This window comes from Podarcis tiliguerta (assembly GCF_965153285.1).
Source record: "Podarcis tiliguerta genome assembly, chromosome: 12".
Lineage (NCBI taxonomy): Eukaryota > Metazoa > Chordata > Lepidosauria > Squamata > Lacertidae > Podarcis > Podarcis tiliguerta.
The window spans coordinates 13,045,472-13,066,519 of record NC_139545.1 but is presented as its reverse complement, the minus strand read 5'-3'; the positions used below and the strand labels follow the sequence as shown (position 1 = coordinate 13,066,519).

Here is a 21,048-nt window from a genome sequence, read left to right as displayed (position 1 = left end):
ACATAGTACAAAAGAAAAAAAGGATGAGAAAAGAAAAAGCAATTCAGACACTAATTCTTACATAATCTTACACAACTTAGGCTACAGTCATTTTCCTGGGAATAAGTCCCATGAAACTTATTTGGGTTCCGTGTATCAGATTGAATTTTAATGTTATAATTGCATGGGATCCGAAATATAGTAGGAATTGGAATTTTGTTCATTTGGAGTGTGTATACCCTCACACGTTACGTTAGTAAAGCAGCAATGGTTTGGATGAAATCTCTTCTTTGTGTTTCCTCCCATTTATGATCAGTATTCCTGTATTCCTCTCAAGATAGTGTGGTAAGACCCTTTGTCTGGGTTTTAAACCAGAAAGCAGTTTATTCTGGGGGTGGTGAAAGCGCGTAAGGGAGCTTCTTCTCTTTAAAAGAAATCTGAATGCAGCCCTGTTTAGGGAAGTTTTTAATATTTAATGCTGTATTGTTTTTAACACTCGATTGGAAGCCACCCAGAGAGGCTGGGGAAACCCAGCCAGATGGGCAGGGTATAAATAAATAAATAATAATAATAATAATAATAATAACTACTACTATTACTATTACTATTTTATTTTACATGTGGTGGGAATGTGAAAGTGTACAAAACGATTGGTGCAATATATTAGACCTGGCTGGTTGTATCGCAAGCACCCCTAATTAAAATATTTGTGAGCGCATTATTTGCTTAATAAATATAACCTTTTGTTCCTCTTACAGGTGGATTTCTAATCCCCTACCTGATCATGTTAATTGTGGAAGGCATGCCCCTATTGTACCTGGAGTTGGCAGTGGGACAGCACATGCGACAAGGGAGCATTGGGGCATGGAAAGCGATAAGTCCTTACCTTTGTGGGGTTGGTGCGTTGCTGTTTTTTAAATCTATGCAAATATTTTTCCTATCCCCCTGTCAAATTATTATTGCTTATTTGATGCACTACAAAGATGACCTCTTCATGACATGCACACAACTTGTCAGATATTTTTTAAGAATATTGAGAGACCTCCTTACAACAAAGGGACACGGTAAAGGGATAGTATCTGCAATATACAAAATACTACTCCAAAATCCCACGAACCCCTAGACGCAATCAAAAAACAATGGGAGGATGACATAGGCTATGAGATTAACCCCACTCAATGGACCAGAATGTGGTCTAAACCCCCTTTTAAATCCGTATCAACGAAAAGAAAAGAACTCACTCTGAAACTCACCTACAGGTGGTACCTAACACCAAGAAAACTAGCGCTAATACGCCCAGGAACCTCACCAAAATGCTGGAGAGGGTGCACCTCCACAGGCACATACCTCCACATGTGGTGGGAGTGCCCCAAAATACAACTATTCTGGACAACAGCCATACGAGAAATATGTAAAATAACTAAGCAAGCATTAGAAATCACCCCAGAATTGGCCCTACTAAACATCTTCCAAGACAATAATGCCCATTTACACAACAAATAACTCATAACCCACCTACTTTCAGCAGCCAGAAACATCATAACCAAACCAAGGTGGTCAAAAGCTCTACTCTCCACTATTATAGGCCTACCTCAAGTAAACTTAATACCCTCCAAGTGTCCCTATTTTCCAGGGACAGTCCCAGTTTCTTATTGGATCCTGAAATGTCCCAGTTTTTCTATTTCCTCCCCTCCATGTCTTGGAGTGTGTAGGTGCAAAATTGGAGTCCTGTTTAGACTGAAAATAAAATACCTGCACCAAATGAAGGAAATGAAGCTGGCATTTGAAGCTCTCCCTATAATTTTGAAGGAAAACGTCACCAATCCACTTAAAATTCTTTAAGTGCAATGCTTCAGCAGTCAGCCATTTCTTAGGAAATGTGCATGGAGTGTTTATTCCTTTATTGTAAATGGAGCCTGACACAGTCTACTGAGAAGTAAGTCCCACTGTATTAAATGGAGCTTACTCCCAGGTAACTGGGTCAAGGCTGTGCAGCCTCACACTGCAATCCTAAGAATTTTTACTCAGAACTAAGTCCCACTGAGTTCAATAGGATTTAAACTCTGCTATGTTCCTGAGCAGGACACGGGTGGTGCTGTGGGTTAAACCACAGAGCCTAGGATTTGCCGATCAGGTCAGCGGTTCAAATCCCTGCAACGGGGTGAGCTCACATTGCTCGGTCCCTGCTCCTGCCAACCTAGCAGTTCGAACGCACGTCAAGTGCAAGTAGATAAATAGGTATCACTCCGGTGGGGAGGTAAACGGCGTTTCCGTGCACTGCTCTGGTTTGCCAGAAGCGGCTTAGTCATTCTGGCCACATGACCCGGAAGCTGTACACCGGCTCCCTTGGCCAATAAAGCAAGATGAGCGCCACAACCCCAGAGTTGGCCACGACTGGACCTAATGGTCAGGGGTCCCTTTACCTTTACCTATGTTCCTGAGCATTCTTCCTGATATAGAATAGGATGTCCCTATTTTCATCAGATAAATGTTGGAGAGTAAAATTTAAACCTAGATGTGGTTATGTGAGGACATAGTGTGATATGTGTGGACCTTCCTTAGGTTAATTAGTTGGTTCTGATGGGGGAAGATATAGATGCAAAACTGATGCCCATTTCCATAGCTCTCTTGTTTTCCTTTTATTTTTAGGAATTGCCAGTGTCGTCGTTTCATTTTTCCTCTCTATGTACTACAACGTTATAAACGCCTGGGCATTCTGGTACCTCTTCCATTCATTTCAGGTGGGTAAGAAAATTCTTTCAGCAGTAGAGTGCCGCACACAATAGTTTCCTTCCCCTCCAGGATTGCAAAAATTCAGCCAATCTGCCTGGCAGCTGTCATTGCAGAAGCCTTCTCTAGTAAAATGTTGGCTGAAAACGAAACCCGTTTTATGATCAGCAGGGCAGAATATCGATGCATCTTCTTCCTTTCTAATTGGGGGCAATCATGGAATTAAAGTGTTCTCAGATTATTTATCCTGGAATCACACATTGGATTTTGCTCGTATAATAAGGAGCACGTTTTATGATGTTCCTGAGGCAGTCTAGTTGCGCAGGGTCACTGAACTTGGAAATTTCATTGTACAATAATGTACAACAGCAATGTCCAAGCCAGCAGTTGATTTGCTTTTGACATTGGTGCTTCAATCACTCCTGCAGCAGAGGCATCTATTGAGACCTAGAAGACATCTGAGTTGATGCTACACTTTTACAATTTGCTCTGTGTACCAGAAATGCATAGCAATAATACAATGGTACCTTGGTTCCCAGACTTAATCCGTTCCGGAAGCCTTTTCCAAAACCAAAGCGTTCTAAAACCAAGGTGTGCTTTCCCATAGAAAGTAATGCAAAATGGATTAATCCATTCCAGACTTTTAAAAACAAACCCTAAAAGAGCAATTTGACATGAATTTTACTATCCAACGAAACCATTGATCCATAAAATGAAAGCAATAATCAATGGACTGTGCTATAAAATAAATAAGACAGTATTGTAGATGATAAAAATAATAATAAAAAAATTTCTTACGTGCATTTCTGCAGTCACACAATCAATCAATCAATCAATCAGTAGCTGAACTGGGTTCCACACAGTCACAAAAACAAGTCACAAAAACGAAGTCACAAGCCACAGTCACAAGTCAGTCCCATAAAACGAAGAACAAGTCACAGGCGGAAAAGCGAAAAAGCCACACAAACAAAAATGCAAAAAATAGCAAAAACGAAAGCTCCAATTATCACCTCTGTGTTGTGTGGGTGCTCGGGACTCGCCAGCCGACAGACTCAACAGGAAGCCTCTGATTAGCAGTGGGGGACTCAATTTACAAATGGAGCACACACAACAGGAAGTGGAGCATGTTCAGCTTCCAAGGCAAAGTTCACAAACCGGAACACCTACTTCCGGGTTTGCAGTGTTCTATTTCCAAGTTGTTCATAAACTAACCTGTTCTAAAACCAAGGTCCCACTGTATAGGAAATAGGAATACATTGCCAGTCAGCTTGACCCCAGAGTTTATTTTTCTTGAAGTTCTTTTTTCTCTTCCATTGTGATGTTTTTTGTCAGTAATTTAGTTTTTTGGTAGTTTATTTTCAGCCCTATTATTTCCCCATATTTTCTAATTAAATCTACAGCAGCTGGTAAACTTTGCTTCAGGTCTTGGGTTGTTACTATCAAATCATCAACAAATGCTCTAACTTTATAGACTTTCTCCCCAATCTTTCTCCCCCTTATGTTTTCATCCTTTCTGATGTTGTGAAGGAGTGGTTCTATTGCTTATATAAATAACAAGGGTGACAGAGTTTAACCCCAGAGTTTAAAGTAAAGGAGGTGGTTATTTTTGGAAGATGTGGTTTCGTATGAATGTAAGAATCAAAAAGAGCTGAAGATTTCAAAGAGCTCATTAGGCCACTGTCTAATTGAACTAGATGCAGGTTAGTTTGCTTTCCATTCCATTGAGAAGGCTATTTTTCCTGAAAAACCGACATTTACCTGCACCATCACAAATTGATCTAGTATCGAATGGCATCTTACTCATGTTATAGTTCAAACACTATTAGAACATATTATAAAACATGTTGCTCATCTTGTCTTTCATTATTAGATTGGAAAACTGCACTGCAGGAGGTTTGCTCAATGAGAAAGAGATTTATGGTTTAATGCTCCGCTCCCCACCATAACCTCACATTGCTGTGGAGCATTGCACAAAGTTTTATGCCACCTTAACCCACAGACAGGGAAACTGTTGCCCTTCAGAAGTTGTTGGACTACAGTTCCCATAATCCCTGATTGCTGGCCATGCAGGCTGGGAACTTTAGTCCAGCACCACCTTTCCCATCGGTGACCTGACCTTTTCATGATCTGACTCATGGTACTTGGGAAATTCAATGTACAGAATAATGTCTGCTTCACATCCAAAGGACCCTTTGCCGTGGGCAAACTGTCCACTCAATCTTAACCACACGGATTACGTGGAAGAGTGCGAGAAGGCAACACCCACACAGTATTTTTGGTACCGGAAAACCCTCAACATCTCTCCGTCCATCGAGGAGAGTGGGAACATCCAGTGGGAGCAAGCAGCCTGTCTGGTCCTGGCTTGGCTGGTGGTCTATCTGTGTATTCTAAGAGGAACTGAACACACAGGCAAGGTAAGAGGATTATCGCTGCTATTCTTGAAGAAATAAGCTTTAGTGAGTAAAAAGTGATGGAAGGGAAGCATCTCTAAAAAGCTTTTCAAACTAGCTTTGGGTTTAATTCTCCTCAGATGAAAAAACATTGCTTTTCAACTGGTGAGACGTGACTCTGTATGAGTATAAAGGTAAAGGGACCCCTGACCATTAGGTCCAGTCGTGGCCGACTCTGGGGTTGCGGCGTTCATCTCGCTTTACTGGCCGAGGGAGCGGGCGTACAGCTTCCGGGTCATGTGGCCAGCATGACTAAGCAGCTTCTGGCGAACCAGAGCAGCACACGGAAACGCCGTTTACCTTCCCGCCGGAGTGGTACCTATTTATCTACTTGCACTTTGACGTGCTTTCGAACTGCTAGGTTGGCAGGAGCTGGGACCGAGCAACGGGAGCTTACCCCATTGCGGGGAATCGAACCACCGACCTTCTGATCGGCAAGTCCTAGGCTCTGTGGTTTAACCCACAGCGCCACCCACATCCCACCTGTATGAGTATACGGGGCAACTGTTTGTGTACAGTACATGGATACACAGATTGTGCACTTGTCGACTGTAACGTGAGCACCCCTGAAGTGTAAAGCTTAAGTGTGTCGCACAGCTCTACTAAAAGAAGCATTTTGTTGTTCATTTGCAGGTTGTTTACGTGACGGCTACTCTGCCCTATGTCGTCCTCATCATATACCTAATCAGAGGCTTAACTCTCCATGGAGCTGCGAATGGGCTGACCTACATGTTTACACCCAAGGTACCTATGCCCTAAATGGCTATAGACAAATGTTTATACAAACTGAGACAGGTTCTTCACAAATGTGTATTTTCACCATGGAAGTTTAGGCCTACCAAGAGCCCGAATACAACAGTGTACATGTGAATATGATCTACAACAGGGTTTCTCAAACTCGGGTCTCCAGCTGTTTTTGGACTACAACGCCCATCATCCCAAGCTAGCAGGACCAGTGGTCAGGGATGATGGGAATTGTAGTCCAAAAACAGCTGGAGACCCAAGTTTGGCGAAACCCTGATCTATACGGAACACTAGATACAGGCAACTCCACTTTTATCTATATTGTATTGTATTGTGTTATTATAATAATTAATTCTGTTACTCCAGATACATGAGATCAGCTATTTGACATCCATTGGAGATTAGCTTTGTGTTACACTTTGAAATATAATTCTCTTGGAAGTCAAATGTACACAGGGAAACCTATGCAGCTGGTAGCACGACACATAACCTCTCCTTGGTGTAAGTCAGAGGCCGTTGGCATGAAAATTAGAATCAGCGTAACATTAATTACAAAAGATTATACAGCAGGGAGATCCAATGGGGTGTCCTCCAGATGTTTTGGGACTAAAACTGCTCCAGTCCTACCTTTCCGATGAGAGCTAAAGTCCTACATCACCTGGAAAACATAGCATTGGCTCTATGACAACTGATTTGTATTAAATATTATTGATTGGTAATGGCAGAAGCAAAAAAGGTCCTCAGGAAAGTTTACAGATCTGGACTTTTTACTGCCCACCATGCTCAGATATCAGGGACCAGCCTAATTATACTGGCCTTATGGCTGCAATCTTAACCTTACTTTGCAGTAAGTCCCATTGAACCCAGCATACTAACAGGCCTTATATTTTAAAAAACTGGATTTCTTTCTCTTTTTTTACACTCAGAAACCATCTCTGCTGTTCTGCTTAAAAGCAAATTCAAATGGCATTGTTTGTTTCATCACTGTATTTTTTATAATTTGCTTATGAAATAGAAATAATAGGGAAAGGTGTGAAAATGAAGAGGGGAAAAGATCAGCACCAATTAATGCTGCTGGGACAAATTTGAGCAACCATTCCCATTCGGTTTTTTGCACTGTAAGCTTGTATTTCATTAGATTCCTTCCCCATTTTCTTCTGTACGTTGGCGGTAATTGTTCTCTTTTTACTTCAGACGGAGTTAAACACATTTTAGCAATTGATTTTCCTTGGCCCATTTGCAGCGCAAACATTTTCAATTGGACTTTTGAGATGCGGTGTTCCGTATTTTGTTAATGGTTGTTTGGCTATGTGTCTTGGCTGGAAACACTGAGAAAATGGAAGTCTGATTCACCAGAGGTGTTGCCTGATCATAACACATAATACATAAAAGTAACAGGACATAACTGGATAGGATGGAATCTTTCTCTGTTCCGCAACCATTAAAACGGGTGTCATAATGTTCCACCATGCAGGCATGTTAGTAAGATGAATAAAAGTCTTAAAATGCTACACACTTAATCTTCTTGGTTTATGACTTGCAGCTAGAGCAACTAGCAAATCCCAAAACCTGGATTAATGCAGCTACTCAGATCTTTTTCTCCCTTGGACTTGGTTTTGGCAGCTTGATAGCATTTGCCAGCTACAATGATCCCAAAAACAACTGTGAACGACATGCCATCATCGTTTCATTGATAAACAGCACCACCTCGATATTTGCCAGTATTGTGACTTTTTCCATTTATGGCTTTAAGGCAACTTTCAACTATGAAAAGTGTATGAGCAAGTAAGTGTGGAGTCTAATTCAATTACCTTCTTTTCTTTCTACCTGAAAATGCATTGTGGTTACAGACTTTTAGTTTTTTTACTCCAGGATTTTCTTTTTAACTGTTACTAGACATGACTGGCATTCATCTGAAATCTTTTTTGTGAATGGCTTCATCCCATATGATTTTTGAGTTTTGTCTGACTGGGGGTGATGGGAAAGCCCTCGGATGGTTCAGGATCCCATGCAGAAGACCTTTCAGCTACAATTTAGTAAATGTTATAATAATGGTGCTAACAGAAACAATTACCTGCTTAGACACTACTCAGTTGATAATTGCTTTACAATGTATTGGTCTCAGTTCAGATCTTTAAAATTAATTTATGAAGTATCTGGTTTCAACTAGTATCACATTTCCTTCAAATTTTGTGTTTCTTAAAATGCACTTTTTTTTATAAAGCCTATTTCCCCCATCTGCCAGAAATTACTATTTGAAAATATTAACGTGCTGTTGTTGTTGTTCAAAATATTGTTGCTTTATTTAAAATAATTGTATTTCATTCTATTGTGCAGGGTGATATTGATGCTGACAAATTTTTTCGACCTGGAAGAAGGATCATTAACAATGGAAAATCTTGAAGATATGAAGAATTTCCTGGCATCCACTCACCCCAGTGAATATGCAGAACTGTTGCCGCAGATTAAGAACTGCAGTTTGGAAGCAGAATTAGACACAGTGAGCTGCAACTTTAAAAAAAAATAGTTTGATTCAGCACATATTTTGAGAACCGAGGGACACAATGAAAGAACCTTGTGGTCAGTGCTTGAATGGTGGTTAGTGTGGAACCAGGTCTGGACAGGAGTCTGGAGGTCAAATCCTCACTTAGGCAAAATGTTCATTGGGTGACCGGTCACTTCTCAGGGTAGCCTACTTCACAAGGTGGAACATACATGCCACCTTGAGGCGTTTGGAGGAAAGGAAAGATGCGAATTTAACAAATAAAAATGAATACCTAGGAAATCTAGGTGTGCCTTCTTTCATTCTGTGGAAGAAAGGCAGGACATAAATATTGCACACACACACACAGACAGAGCGAGCGCCTCTGGTGAAAATTGTGTATGGCATGCACCATTTAATTTTGCTGCCTATTGAAGCAATAGCTTAAAAATCTGCCTATAGATTCTTCCACATATGGCAACCTGGGACCTAGCTGCAGCAAATGTTCCTACAGCTGCCATTGCGAGTGCTGACCGCAGAAGTGCCAAGCCATTTTTGTTTAGCAACAACCTACACAGCTACTTTGCTTACATGTCATAATGTTCAAAGGCCTGTTGAATGACAATGCAAGGGGTTCCCATATCGGGTTGCACGTGTAACAGGACTGGATAGGAGTCATCCAACACTTAGTGGCAACTCAGTTCCATAGAAATCAATGATTAACAAGGTATGTGTTGTATGCCTAAGTAGTTAAGTTCGACTGGTTGCAGTTGGGGCTAACTTGCCACCAAATTTGCACTGGAATGTGTCGTTGTCAGAGTTGCACATATGGAAGCAAGCTGATGCTCTGTATTTAGAGCTTCAGAGCGAATGACAAGCCTAGAAGTGAATTGGAAGCTATTGTAACTGAAACAAGTGTGGTGATATGACACAAAGTCTCCCCAGCTGGGATGGATAGCTGGATCTCTCTCAATGTGATACCCATCTGTGTACTCCTGTACCTATTACCCGCATGGCCAGAGCTTCAGAAATCTTGATTTGCGATGAACTTGCGATTGATGGGAATGACAGAAAGCAGTGGTTGACACAGCAAGGAATTATATGCTCCCTTTTTGTGTGTGCCATTTGTTTTCTGCATGGCAATGCATTCCCCGCAAGTCTGGTTATTTTCTGTTTTCTCTCTCCAACAGGCTGTTCAGGGTACCGGACTGGCATTCATAGTGTACTCTGAAGCAATAAAGAACATGGAAGTCTCGCAGCTGTACTCAGTGCTGTATTTCTTTATGCTGCTGATGTTGGGAATAGGCAGCATGCTGGGGAACACAGCAGCCATTCTTACTCCTTTGACTGACAGCAAGTTCATTACCTCCCATGTGCCTAGAGAGATGATATCAGGTGATTACCACTTAAGTGCACCCAATGGACTTCAAGGGAGTCAACCAAGGTGATGGAAAGGTAAATCTGCAGTTGCAAAAGGACAATGTTCCTTTGCAGCTATGGCTTTACCTTTGTCACCGTTCCCTGTTGTGCTTTCAGAAGGGATTGGGAGTGCCCAAGTACAGTACTGTGTATTAGATTCCCTTCAAAAGCAGCAAGAGATGCTAAAATTCATACTGTACGCAGCTTGAATCTGAAGACTAGCATGTGCCTGACTCAGTAGCAGAAATGGCCACTTGGTCCTAATGAGGGAATGTAAAATTAGGCCTATGAACAAGCAACTGTGCTGCAGTAAAGTCAGCCTAAAATTAGCTGATCTCAAAAGCACAAATCCATGCCTTATTTTACAGCCTAAACTCAAACTACGTTTTTCTTACAGGAGGTGTATGCATCATCAACTTTTTAGTTGGCCTAGCATTCACCCTGGAAGCTGGCAACTACTGGTTTGATATCTTCAATGATTACGCAGCTACTCTCTCCTTGCTACTTATAGTACTGGTGGAAACCATGGCAGTCTGTTACGTATATGGACTCAGAAGGTAAGAACTTGGGAACATCCTATCACATTTTATTGCCATAACTTATCCTGTAGACTCAGCAGCTGTTACCTCAAACCTGTGCAACACTTTGTGCACATCCGAAGCATATTCCTTCTACGTTATTTCAACAACCTTCCCCACAGAACTTGGTTTTCCTTGGCAGTTACAATTTCAATCCAAAACAATGTATCGTTAAAAAAAATGAACTAACCAATTAAGTGTGTGCTTTTCTTTCTTTGACAGATTTTCTAAAGACCTTTCTGTGATGAGCGGACACAAACCAAGTTGGTACTGGAAGATTATGTGGGCTTTCGTTAGTCCTGTGTTGATTGTAAGCCTCTTTATATTTTACATCACAGACTACATCAGAACAGGGACATTGCAATACCAAGCCTGGGACGCAACAGAGGTATTTTACTCACTGCAATTTTTACCCACTCGTAGGTAGAAGTACAGGTAGAAGATGGGAGGAAGGCACTTCTAATTGGTGACTTAAAAAAAAATCAACTGCTGCATTTAACTATGTTTAGGGTATAAATTTCATGGCAAGTGTTTAATAATCAGAATTCCAAAATGGTTTCTTAAGGTATTATCGAGGTTAGAAAACTACCCTTTATAATAGGTCTCAATAGGCTTTAGTCATGTTAAGTTTTAATCACTCTATTAGACCTAGAGTATGAGGCACATACTGAATACTTGTCAAGTTAAATAATCACAATCTTCTACAGAAAGCACTGTTTTAGCTATCTTTAGACCATACTGCAGCTGTTTTCATGTCCTCTTGCAGAAAAGATATACCGTATTTTTCGCCCTATAGGACACACTTTTTCCCCTCCAAAAATGAAGGGGAAATGTGTGTGCGCCCTATTGGGCGAATGCAGGCTTTCGCTGTAGCCTGGAGAGCGAGAGGGGTCAGTACACATCGACCCCTCTCGCTCTCCGGGCTTCAGGAAGCTATCCACAAGCCTTGTGCGCCCAGCGGGAGTTCCACCGGGCGCGCAAGGCTTGCGGGCGGCAGCCTGCAGCCTTGTGCGCCCTCCGGAGGACGCCCGTGCTTCGCGCAGGGGTCCGCAAGCCTTTCGCGCCCGGGGGAAGTTCCCCTGGGCGTGCAAGGCTTGCGGACGGCAGCCTGCAGCCCGGAGAGCCATCCGGAGGACGCCCTGTGCTTTGCGCAGGTGTCTGCAAGCCTTGCGCGCCCGGGGGGAGTTCCCGCGGGCTCGCAAGGCTTGCGGATAGCAGCCTGTTCTGGGGGCTGGAAATAATTTTTTTTATTCATTCCCCCCCCCCCCCCAAATGAGGTGCGTCCTATGGGCCAGTGCGCCCTATAGGGCGAAAAATACGGTATTAGCAGCCAGGGTTCTGGAATGGCTTACACCACAGCCACTTTGAGCATTGATAAAAACAGGCCCAGTAAGCTTCAAAGCAGCTTAGCATGTAGAATAAAATACAATTTGAAGGTCCCCCCCCTGCTGAAACAATTCACAGCATACATATGTTAAGGTTCAATGATTACAATTCAAATTTCCATTTGAAGTTTTACAAAACGAGCAAATTTGACAGAGCTGGTTTACATGTCATTGGCTTAATCATGAACATGAGATCCGCTGCACGACTTTCCTTCCTCACATGTGATTCAAACAAACCATGCTATGGCTTGACAAGTTATCCAAACCTGGATCAGAGTTCATTTCTTTCAATGAAAAATTAGTACTGGTTAGGAAGAAATAACAAGCCATACTTGTTGTCTGAGCCATCTCTGGGAGGGGGAAGGAGAGAAGATGAAATACGAGCTGCACAGCATGGGCAAGAAGACATGTTCAGGACCGAACCATAGTTTAAGACAAACTAGGTTTGTCATGAGATATGAACCAAATCAAGGTTTTGAAGTTAATATGGAATTTGTTGCAACATCTCTACAGAAATGTAATTTTTAAGTTTTAGTTTTAAAAAACCAGAACACAGCTGTAGATACGAAACGTATGTTACAGATACATTATCTGTTGGCATGTTGCATATTAGAGAACAGTGGTCATTATCAAGTTGTTGTTTTTCAAATGCAGTGGTCAGATGAAACTTTACATGCCCTCTGCTCACCGAAAGGCCTTGCGGTACATAGCCCTGTAGCAGTCTGAATTTCAGTTTTAAGTACCGTATTTTTCGCTCTATAAGACGCTCCAGACCACAAGACGCACCTAGTTTTTGGAGGAGGAAAACAAGAAAAAAAATATTCTGAATCTCAGAAGCCAGAACAGCAAGAGGGATCGCTGTGAAGTGAAAGCAGCGATCCCTCTTGCAGTTCTGGCTTCTGGGATAGCTGCGCAGCCTGCATTTGCTCCATAAGACGCACACACATTTCCCCTTATTTTTTAGGAGGGAAAAAGTGAGTCTTATAGAGCAAAAAATACCGTATTTCTGCTAGGAAGCATCAAAGATGAGGTGCTCACTTTGAAAGCAATGCAGGGTGAGCTCTGAAAAAAGTGCCTCCCACCAATTCTAAATTTGCACAGTAGCACACATCTGCATTAATAGACTTTTGCTTTACATCTGGTCCTCTCTCTCTTGCAGGGTCAGCTGGTTACAAAAGATTATCCAAGTGGGGCCCTAGCAGTTATTGGGCTGCTTGTCGCAGCCTCCACTTTGTGCATACCACTGGCAGCATTAGTAACTTTTATAATGAAAAGAACAAATCCTTAGTTCTGGACTTATGAGAACTTCATCGACAGCTGCAACCTTTGCAAACCACCTTGAAGACTACAACAGCAATAACCTGCAACCATTAACAAGCATGCAGAATTTTACTACTGTCTTACCAATGAATGGTCAAGAGAACTGTCCTATAGCAGATGGAAGATTTAAGATTGTCTCTGAGGGGTACGAACGCAACATGGTGGCTTACAAACACCTTGGACTGTGCACAGTATATATTGGTCAATTCACTCTGCCTTCTTCTGAGCAATCTTCACTTTAGTAGAAGTGTATTCCTACTCCATCTGAAGTACAGGAAGAAAGGCTTGCACTGCAAGAAAGCTGCAACGTGCACAAATAATTTTTCCATGTATAATGCAGTGTGACCATGTTATTTGTATTATTCATGGGATCTATATTTTAGTAGGTGCTTGAAGGCTTCTTTAGAAGCGATATAAGCTCAGTAATCAGCTAGCAATGTTTATATGCAATGTAAAGAGCAGTTTCCAAGATGTATCACTCAACTGAATTTCCCCACTTTTCTAGAGATGCCTTAAAGGAGAGTGAGGTTGGGCTGTTAAAAGTAAGGAAGAGCTACGCTGGAGCTGTTTCATGAGCTGGGGAACTCAAGACTGAACGTTTTAGTTATAGCAAGGTAATGTGTGCATTAATGTTCTCAGTAGCACATAGTGCCACATTATTCAATATTTTTAACATTACCTTCAACCATAGGATAAACATGAGTCCAGACAAGCCACAAGAGATTTAAAAAGTCAGGTGTTCTTTTTACTGGATTTCCTTTCCTGAACCATGATCAAGTGTTGACAAAGTTTTAATCTCTAAAAGAGTAAAAGCTGAACATTTTTTAAAACGAAAGTGGATGTTATCAGGCTTCTAACAAATGCTTGTAGGTTACGCATAGATCATCTATGTATTTATCAATACGGCTGAAAAAATACTTCGAATTCAAAAAGCTATTGGTGTGAAATTTAAAAGTTCCCGGAAGTTATAGGTTTTTCCATTAGTAACGCAGTTTCACTTTCTATGCCAAACTCCTTTCAATTAAATTCACCACTGTATGTAAATGCTGATTTAATATTTAACAGCCTACATCCATTCTTCCAGGCAAAAACTTAAAAGAAATATACTCAAAATATTAGTTGAAACTGAAGGTGTATGTAATTTCAAGCAACGCTGAAAACACAAAAAATGCATGGTCTTTTGTTATAACAGAATATGTGGCGGGAATAAGGACTACACCACAATGAGCACAATCCATATCTTTGTGGGAATCTTGAATAAATTTTAGTATATACCAATTTAAGGAAGTTAAAGTTTGGATTGAACAGTACTAGAGGTTACAAAGGCATGTATAATCAAAATTCCAATAAGATTGAAGTATATAACTTGACCTTAACTGACACAACATTTCCCACATTTGTTTATTAAAAATGGACAATGAAACAAAACCTGTACAAAAAATATCCAAAGTTGCCCGACATTTTTAGTGGCTATAAAGAAATTATCGTCTTGGACCTCCTCTCCCCCTGCCACGTGCTCTGCCTCTCCCACGTCCTCTGCCACGTCCTCTTCCTGCAACTGAACACAAAGACAAAAAACTTCCTTCAAAAACTTGGAATTGCAGTATATAAAGGTCACGCCAGATTTTGGACTCAAAACATCTATCATTTAAACATTTTGTTTTAACTTTTTATTGAAGTAATCTTAGTAATTTGGTTGCAAAATGGTATACAGCTACTGATCTGTTTCCCACTTTGGATAACAAATCAATTCATTAAAGAAGTCAAAAAGATGTGTTACGTGTTGTGAGCGCCATTACAAGTAGGCAGGTTACTGCTGCAGTTTTTGTCAAAGCCCAAATAAGCAGGAATAAAGTCTGTAAATTCCACATCTCCTGTTCGGGACAAGGATAGATTCCAGAACAGATTAGTTCCTCCAGTAGATTTCATTGTTTAAAGAGCAACAGAATTAAGAATTTTGCCTACAGGAAACTGGTGGCTTCTGAGTGTAACATGAACAACTCTAGTGTTCAACATGAAAATTTTCATATCCCTCCATACCAAATAATTTTAAACCCGGCAATATGCAACAGGTAACAGCTGGATTTGTTGGTGCCACAAAAGTTCAGGGTTAGATCCAGTCATATGCTTGTCTAACAAGGCTTTCCTGGCTCCCTCCTGGACAACAAGCCACTGCCCCCTCCCAAGCCCCTCATGAGAATTCATATTGCAATTAAGGGCAAATTGAAATGCTCATGTATAGACAGCAAATGCATTCTTGGTGGTCTGAAATCAAATCACTAACCTGCTTCCCTTTTCTTGGATTTGACTTTTGGTTCAACATCCACCAGCAAGGTATCCAGAGGCAAACTATCTGGCAGAATGAAATACCGAATATTGTTGCCTCGAATACTTAACGTCTCCAGCTGGACAGGTTCTCTGTTCTTCAGAGTCATCTTTACAGCTTTAAGATGTGTATTCATACTGACATCCACTCCTGAAACAAAGAACAGGAAGCTTCCTCTACACTGTTTTCAAAGAGACTTATATTAATAATTACAGAGTTTCTAAATGGAGAGCAGTATACATTTCCCTTGCCATCTAAGAGACATTAAGTGTTTTACAGTGGGAAAGCAAAATGAATGTCCTACATGTGTAGTCATCATAGCACAGCTGTAGAAAAAGTGAAACTCAAAACCAGAAGAAAAATACATTTCCTAAACAGCTAATTATATTTAAATCATTTTATCTGCATTGCCTAGACCTCCAGACCCTTTTAGTATTCAGTCAGTGCAGAGGTAATTCACTATTACCTCTGCCCACTGCAACAGTACTTAGATATAACGAACGCATGCACTCATAGTTCAAAGCATTATCCCTCTTCCTTATTCTGGTGATGATACAAATGAAGATGTCAATATATACCGACAGATGCCATCTAGGCAAGTTACAAGTCATTAAACAACCACCTCTCATTCCCCCATCACTTAGCTCTATTTAACATCAGCTATGCAACCATTATAGCAGAGCAAAAATGCTTACTCTGAGAGCCAGTGTGATATAGTTTCAATGCACTGGATTTCAAGAAGGAAAACCCTCCCCTCTGCTGTTCTATGAAACCCAGTGGAGTAGCCTTCATTAACCTAACCTGATTCACAGATTTTGGGGAAGAAGGTGGGATGGTGCACCTAAGCATATTGGAATTTCTTGAGAACGGTGGACTAATCAAACATTTAAATGAAAGACTAGAACAGCCTAATGTTTCACAAAAGGAATCTAACATTTAAGATATCCCAAATCTCATACCTGTGATAGTTCCATGTACTTGGGTCCCGTTCTTCAGTTCTATGGTTACAGTTTCATGACTAAGTTTCATTAGAAACCTGCAATGCATAAAGGAAACAATAACAAGTGCTAAAATTATAGAAACCTTTGTCTGCTACGTTTTAAAAATGCACAATTATTTCTGGACCACCCCACCAGCCAATGGATAACTTAACGACAGGCAAGCAGCTCCTCACATTAGCCCCAAAGAGACCTAACTGTGGAAATTATGGATTCTCCAGTCCAGGAAGTATGGTTAAGTGGATATGGTTTAAAAAAGGAGAGGCAGCTGTGGAAGTTTATGAGAGCACAAAGTATCTAAACGCCCATATCCAATGCTGACTCCATGGTACGTCAAATCAGGACGACTGTTTTGATATCCATGTTTCAAGGGGCCCTGCATACAGTCAGGGCAATGCACTGCACACCCATCGCTGGTTTACTTTTGTTTTCCTACTGGTAATGCAGAGGCAGCAGTGGCAATCCCCCCCCCTGCTCTCAAGAAGGGGGTCCTTCCCCTGAACCCCTGCTCTCAAGAAGGGGGTCCTTCCCCTGAACCACTTCATCCAGAACGTCCTGCCCTGGAAAAGGACTCACCACTTCCTTGGAGAGAAAGCTGCAACAGAACAACTTTAAGTAAAGAGGGGTGTGCCATTAAGAGGAGGGGCAGAAGCAGGTGCTCTGGAGAGCCCTGCAACAAGTGCAATTTGCCCTCCCCTATGGATAGGGGACACGGGTGGCGCTGTGGGTAAAACCTCAGCGCCTAGGACTTGCCGATCGTATGGTCGGCGGTTCAAATCCCCGTGGCGGGGTGCGCTCCCGTCATTCGGTCCCAGTGCCTGCCAACATAGCAGTTCGAAAGCACCTCAAAGTGGAAGTAGATAAATAGGGACCGCTTACTAGCGGGAAGGTAAACGGCGTTCCATGTGCTGCGCTGGCTCGCCAGATGCAGCTTGTCACGCTGGCCACGTGACCTGGAAGTGTCTGCGGACAGCACTGGCTCCCAGCCTTTAGAGTGAGATGAGCGCACAACCCTAGAGTATGTCAATACTGGCCCGTACGGGCAGGGGTACCTTTACCTTTATGGATAGCCTGGCCCACCCCCCACAAGTCCATCAACTGGCCTTTCTCCAAATGTCCCCTCATAAAGCAGCCTAGAAGACAAGTTACAAGTGGGATGGCCTTTCTTGCAGTGCCCCCACCTATGGAATATTACCCCTGGAAAGGCTTACCTCGGCTCCTATCAGCACCAGGCAGGGATTTAATATTCTCCCAGGCCTTTAAAAATACCTATTTTGTTATCAGCAGTATTTTATTACTCTCTGCAAAACTACAGCAACCTGGCCAGTTTTGGCTTATCATTAGCAGGTTCTTGTTGTTGTGCTAACTGGATCAATTGCTGGAGATTGATTTGTGCCTGTTCACAACTAATTTTATTCTTGCGCCACTGCTGGCTGGACATGATTAATTTACAATTTCCTTCTTCCTCCTCCTTTCCAGTTTACTAAACAGAGAATCCTAAAATCACAGAATTGGAAGGGACTCTGAGGGTCACCTAGTCCAACCCGCTGTGATGCAGGAATCTCAACACATAGGGATTCCCCCTTCCCACCTGAAACCATGCAGGATCCTGCTTAGTGCTGTTTTACTGCTGCCCAGAGAACAGTTTCTATTACGCAACTCGTTGATTATTATGACAGTATTTACTAAATTTGTACAGTGCCCTTCATCCATACGTTTCAGAGGTTCATAACCTAAAGCTACAAAGGGGGAAGGAAGCACTGCAAATTTATTCATTTGGGGCTAGGGGTCCCAACTTTCAACCCCACCTCCAGACCCTCCAATTGCCCCTATTTTTCAGCAACAGTCCTGGATTTACAGAAACCGTTCTGGTTTCTAATTTGATCCCCCCTGTACAATTCTAATGAGCAATACATTTTCCATAATATCCTAACTAGACTAAAGGATGTCGAGAGGCAAAATATTATGGCAGCTGTAAACAAAATTTGCTCTCCCATATTCTATGGTTTAAATATCTTAGCTGGCAGAGCCAATTACGTCACTAAATTAATAATCCCAGCCCAACGTAGGGCTTTTATGCTGGCCCGTTTGAATGTTTTTCCCTCAGCATTTGTCAGGGGAAGATATCAAAACATTCCCAGAAACAAGAGATTCTGCAGATGTTCTATGAATGTCCCGGACACCGTAGAGCATATTCTCTTTCATTGCCCATTGTACCGTACGCTCCGTCAACGCGTGCTGTCCCCTCTTTTGGGTGGTCTGGAACCCCAGCAAGGTGAATGTGTGGGATTCTGCCTATCCGACGTTGACCAAAGGGTAACGGCGGGGGTAGCCGAGTTTTTGGTAGCAGTTCTCCAAGGAGCAGGTTAACAAGGAAAACCACTGACTCTATATGCATATATATATATATGTATGTAGCCAACTGCTGCCTTTTTATATATATTTCAAGGCTTTTATATCTTATTTTCTCTTTTATGGTTTTATTTGTATAATGCCTAATAAAGGTTTGATAAGTAGTAAACTAATTTGATCCCATAATGTCCCAGTTTTCCTTAGGATGCCTCTATTTTGATCGGAGGAATGTTGGAGGGTACAGAGTTATGTGACTCCTGTCCTGACTCAAGGAGAAAAGTAACTAAACCTTTAGAATACATTTGAGGACAACCCTGTATAAGGAAGTTTTTTAAATTCTAATGTTTTATTATGGTTTCCTCCACACACATTTTGGAAGCCGCCCAGAGCAGCTGGGACAACTCAGCCAGATGGGCAGGGTATAAGTAATAAAATTATTATTTCTCTTATTATTATGGAACAGAATGTCCCTATTTTCATGGGATAAATATTGAAGGGCATGGAGTTGTGCATCCCCCTAGCCAAAGAAATAAGTAGCTATACAACCTTCAGAAGACATCCCTGTATAGGTAAAGTGTTGTTTTTTTTAATGGAAGCTTCCCAGAGCGGCGGGGGCAACTGCAAGTCAGATGCGTAGGGTATAAATAATGAAATTATTACAGTGGATGCTCGGGTTGTGAATGTGATCCGTGCGCACACGCAGGTTGCGATTCGGTGCTTCTGCGCATGCACAAAGCACGATTTACGGCTTCGGTGCATGCGCGACCTCCGAAACCTGAAAGTAACCTGTTCCGGTACTTCCGGGTTTCGGAGCATCCGTAACCTGAAAAAATGCAACCTGAAGTGTCTGTAACCTGAGGTATGACTGTATTACCATGACTATTATTATTACGGAATAGGACGTCCCAGATTGATATTTGGACTGGAGCGTAATTGAAATGTATAAAATTTTGGAACGCAGAAACAAAGAAAGTAATCAAACTGTTAATTCCAGCACGTGGGGGGGGGGCACCTAAATTGCTTTAATTTGCCATCTCAGTGATTGGTATTATTAATTGTATTATGATTTGGCATTGTTATGATGGGGCTATTACAGTGGTACCTCGGGTTAAGAACTTAATCTGTTCTGGATGTCTGTTCTTAACCTGAAACTGTTCTTAACCTGAGATACCACTTTAGCTAATGGGGCCTCCTGCTGCCGCATGATTTCTGTTCTCATCCTGAAGCAAAGTTCTTAACCCGAGGTACTATTTCTGGGTTAGTGGAGTCTGTAAACCGAGGTACCACTGTATTGGATTGTTGTAATGGAAAACTAAAAAAAAAAATTAAAAAAGGAATAGGACGTCCCTATGTTTATCGGGTTAGTGATGGAGGCTAAGCACCTCACCCCTAAAAAACAACCAAAGCAAGCAACACCCCACCGTCCACACCTGCTGTATGACAAAGGCCAGAGGCGGGAAAAAGGCAGAGTGGCGGGGGGACCGCTGCCTGAGGTGATGCTGGGGGGGGGGGGGCGTAGCAGCAGCAGCAGAGGGGGGCGCAAGGGCGCCTGGGAGGAGACGCGCCCAGGCCCGAGCCGCGTCTGCCCAACGTCTTTTCCCGCCCCTTCCCTCCCCGGCCACGCGCTCGCCCTTTTACCTCACGAGCTTCATGGCGGCGAAGACGTCGGTCGCAAACCTGAGGCCGCAGCTTCCCCCGGGGCGAAGGCGAAAAGGAGAGGGGGGAACGGAAGAGAACTGAGCTCGGAGGAGGAGCAGCCACAGGCAGCAGGCAGCCGAAAACTAGGCCGCTCCCGACGCTGCCGAAGAGAAACCCCGACTGGCGTTTCCCTCAGGAGCGCGCTGTGAATGGCCGGAAGCCCCGCCCCTTTCTCGGTTCTATGCCCCGGAAGTGGAAAGCACATGGGCGGGAAGGGGAAAGGTTGTCGGGAGCGAGCGCCACCTTCAGGCTCAGAGGAGTCGCGAGTGGAAGGAAAGGATGCGGAGGAGGAATTTAAAGAAAAAGTAGACTTTTGGATCTGAAGAGGGAGACGGAGTAGCCGCCTGCCTTCACGACTAGGGCAACTTTTGAACCGGTTTGTCCCCCCGCATGACAGCTGCGTTATTAAATAAAGGAGTAAACAGTCACTAGAATAAACTTGGTACTGAACCTTGAGAATCTTTGGATTCGACTTATTGATTTTAAAAAAACCTGTGCCACCTAATTTTCCAAAGAAACACAAACGCTAATAAATGAACAGCAAAATGAGTTGAAACAAATGAACCACCCGTCCAAATTAAACTCAC

At 42.4% G+C, this 21,048-nt stretch overlaps 2 protein-coding genes across 9 annotated transcripts in view; one reads left to right on the top strand and one right to left on the bottom strand.

Annotated features, from left to right (window-relative positions):
• SLC6A20 (solute carrier family 6 member 20) overlaps positions 1-14,859 on the top strand; it is a 31,131-nt gene extending 16,272 nt beyond the window's left edge. For 6 of the 7 annotated variants that reach the window (XM_083404958.1, XM_083404960.1, XM_083404957.1 and 3 more), the window contains 10 exons: positions 738-878; positions 2,629-2,720; positions 4,896-5,123; positions 5,793-5,903; positions 7,447-7,688; positions 8,241-8,403; positions 9,576-9,780; positions 10,202-10,361; positions 10,605-10,770; positions 12,927-14,859. In XM_083404958.1, coding sequence (XP_083261084.1) covers positions 764-878; positions 2,629-2,720; positions 4,896-5,123; positions 5,793-5,903; positions 7,447-7,688; positions 8,241-8,403; positions 9,576-9,780; positions 10,202-10,361; positions 10,605-10,770; positions 12,927-13,055 — 1,611 coding nt within the window. In that variant the 5' untranslated portion in view covers positions 738-763 and the 3' untranslated portion in view covers positions 13,056-14,859. The remainder of the gene's footprint in view (positions 1-737; positions 879-2,628; positions 2,721-4,895; positions 5,124-5,792; positions 5,904-7,446; positions 7,689-8,240; positions 8,404-9,575; positions 9,781-10,201; positions 10,362-10,604; positions 10,771-12,926) is intronic. The other variant, XM_083404961.1, reaches the window with a different exon arrangement.
• Positions 14,203-20,752, bottom strand: SNRPD1 (small nuclear ribonucleoprotein D1 polypeptide). Of its 2 annotated transcripts, none has more exons than XM_083405265.1 (4): positions 20,402-20,752; positions 16,373-16,449; positions 15,372-15,563; positions 14,203-14,645 (listed from the first exon to the last, which is right to left on the bottom strand). In XM_083405265.1, exons 1-4 carry the CDS (start codon positions 20,413-20,415, stop codon positions 14,569-14,571), a joined length of 360 nt encoding a protein of 119 aa, XP_083261391.1. In that variant the 5' UTR covers positions 20,416-20,752; the 3' UTR covers positions 14,203-14,568. The 2 variants fall into 2 exon arrangements, with proteins under 2 accessions (XP_083261391.1, XP_083261392.1); XM_083405266.1 differs by lacking the exon at positions 20,402-20,752 and adding an exon at positions 20,194-20,320.
• Positions 20,753-21,048: the final 296 nt, after the last annotated feature.

Coding starts and splice junctions, on each gene's coding strand:
- SNRPD1 (XM_083405265.1), bottom strand. Junction 15,564..16,372: donor AGTACATGGAACTATCACAG/GTATGAGATTTG, acceptor TCTTTGTTTCAG/GAGTGGATGTCAGTATGAAT. Junction 14,646..15,371: donor ATCCAAGAAAAGGGAAGCAG/GTTAGTGATTTG, acceptor CTTTGTGTTCAG/TTGCAGGAAGAGGACGTGGC.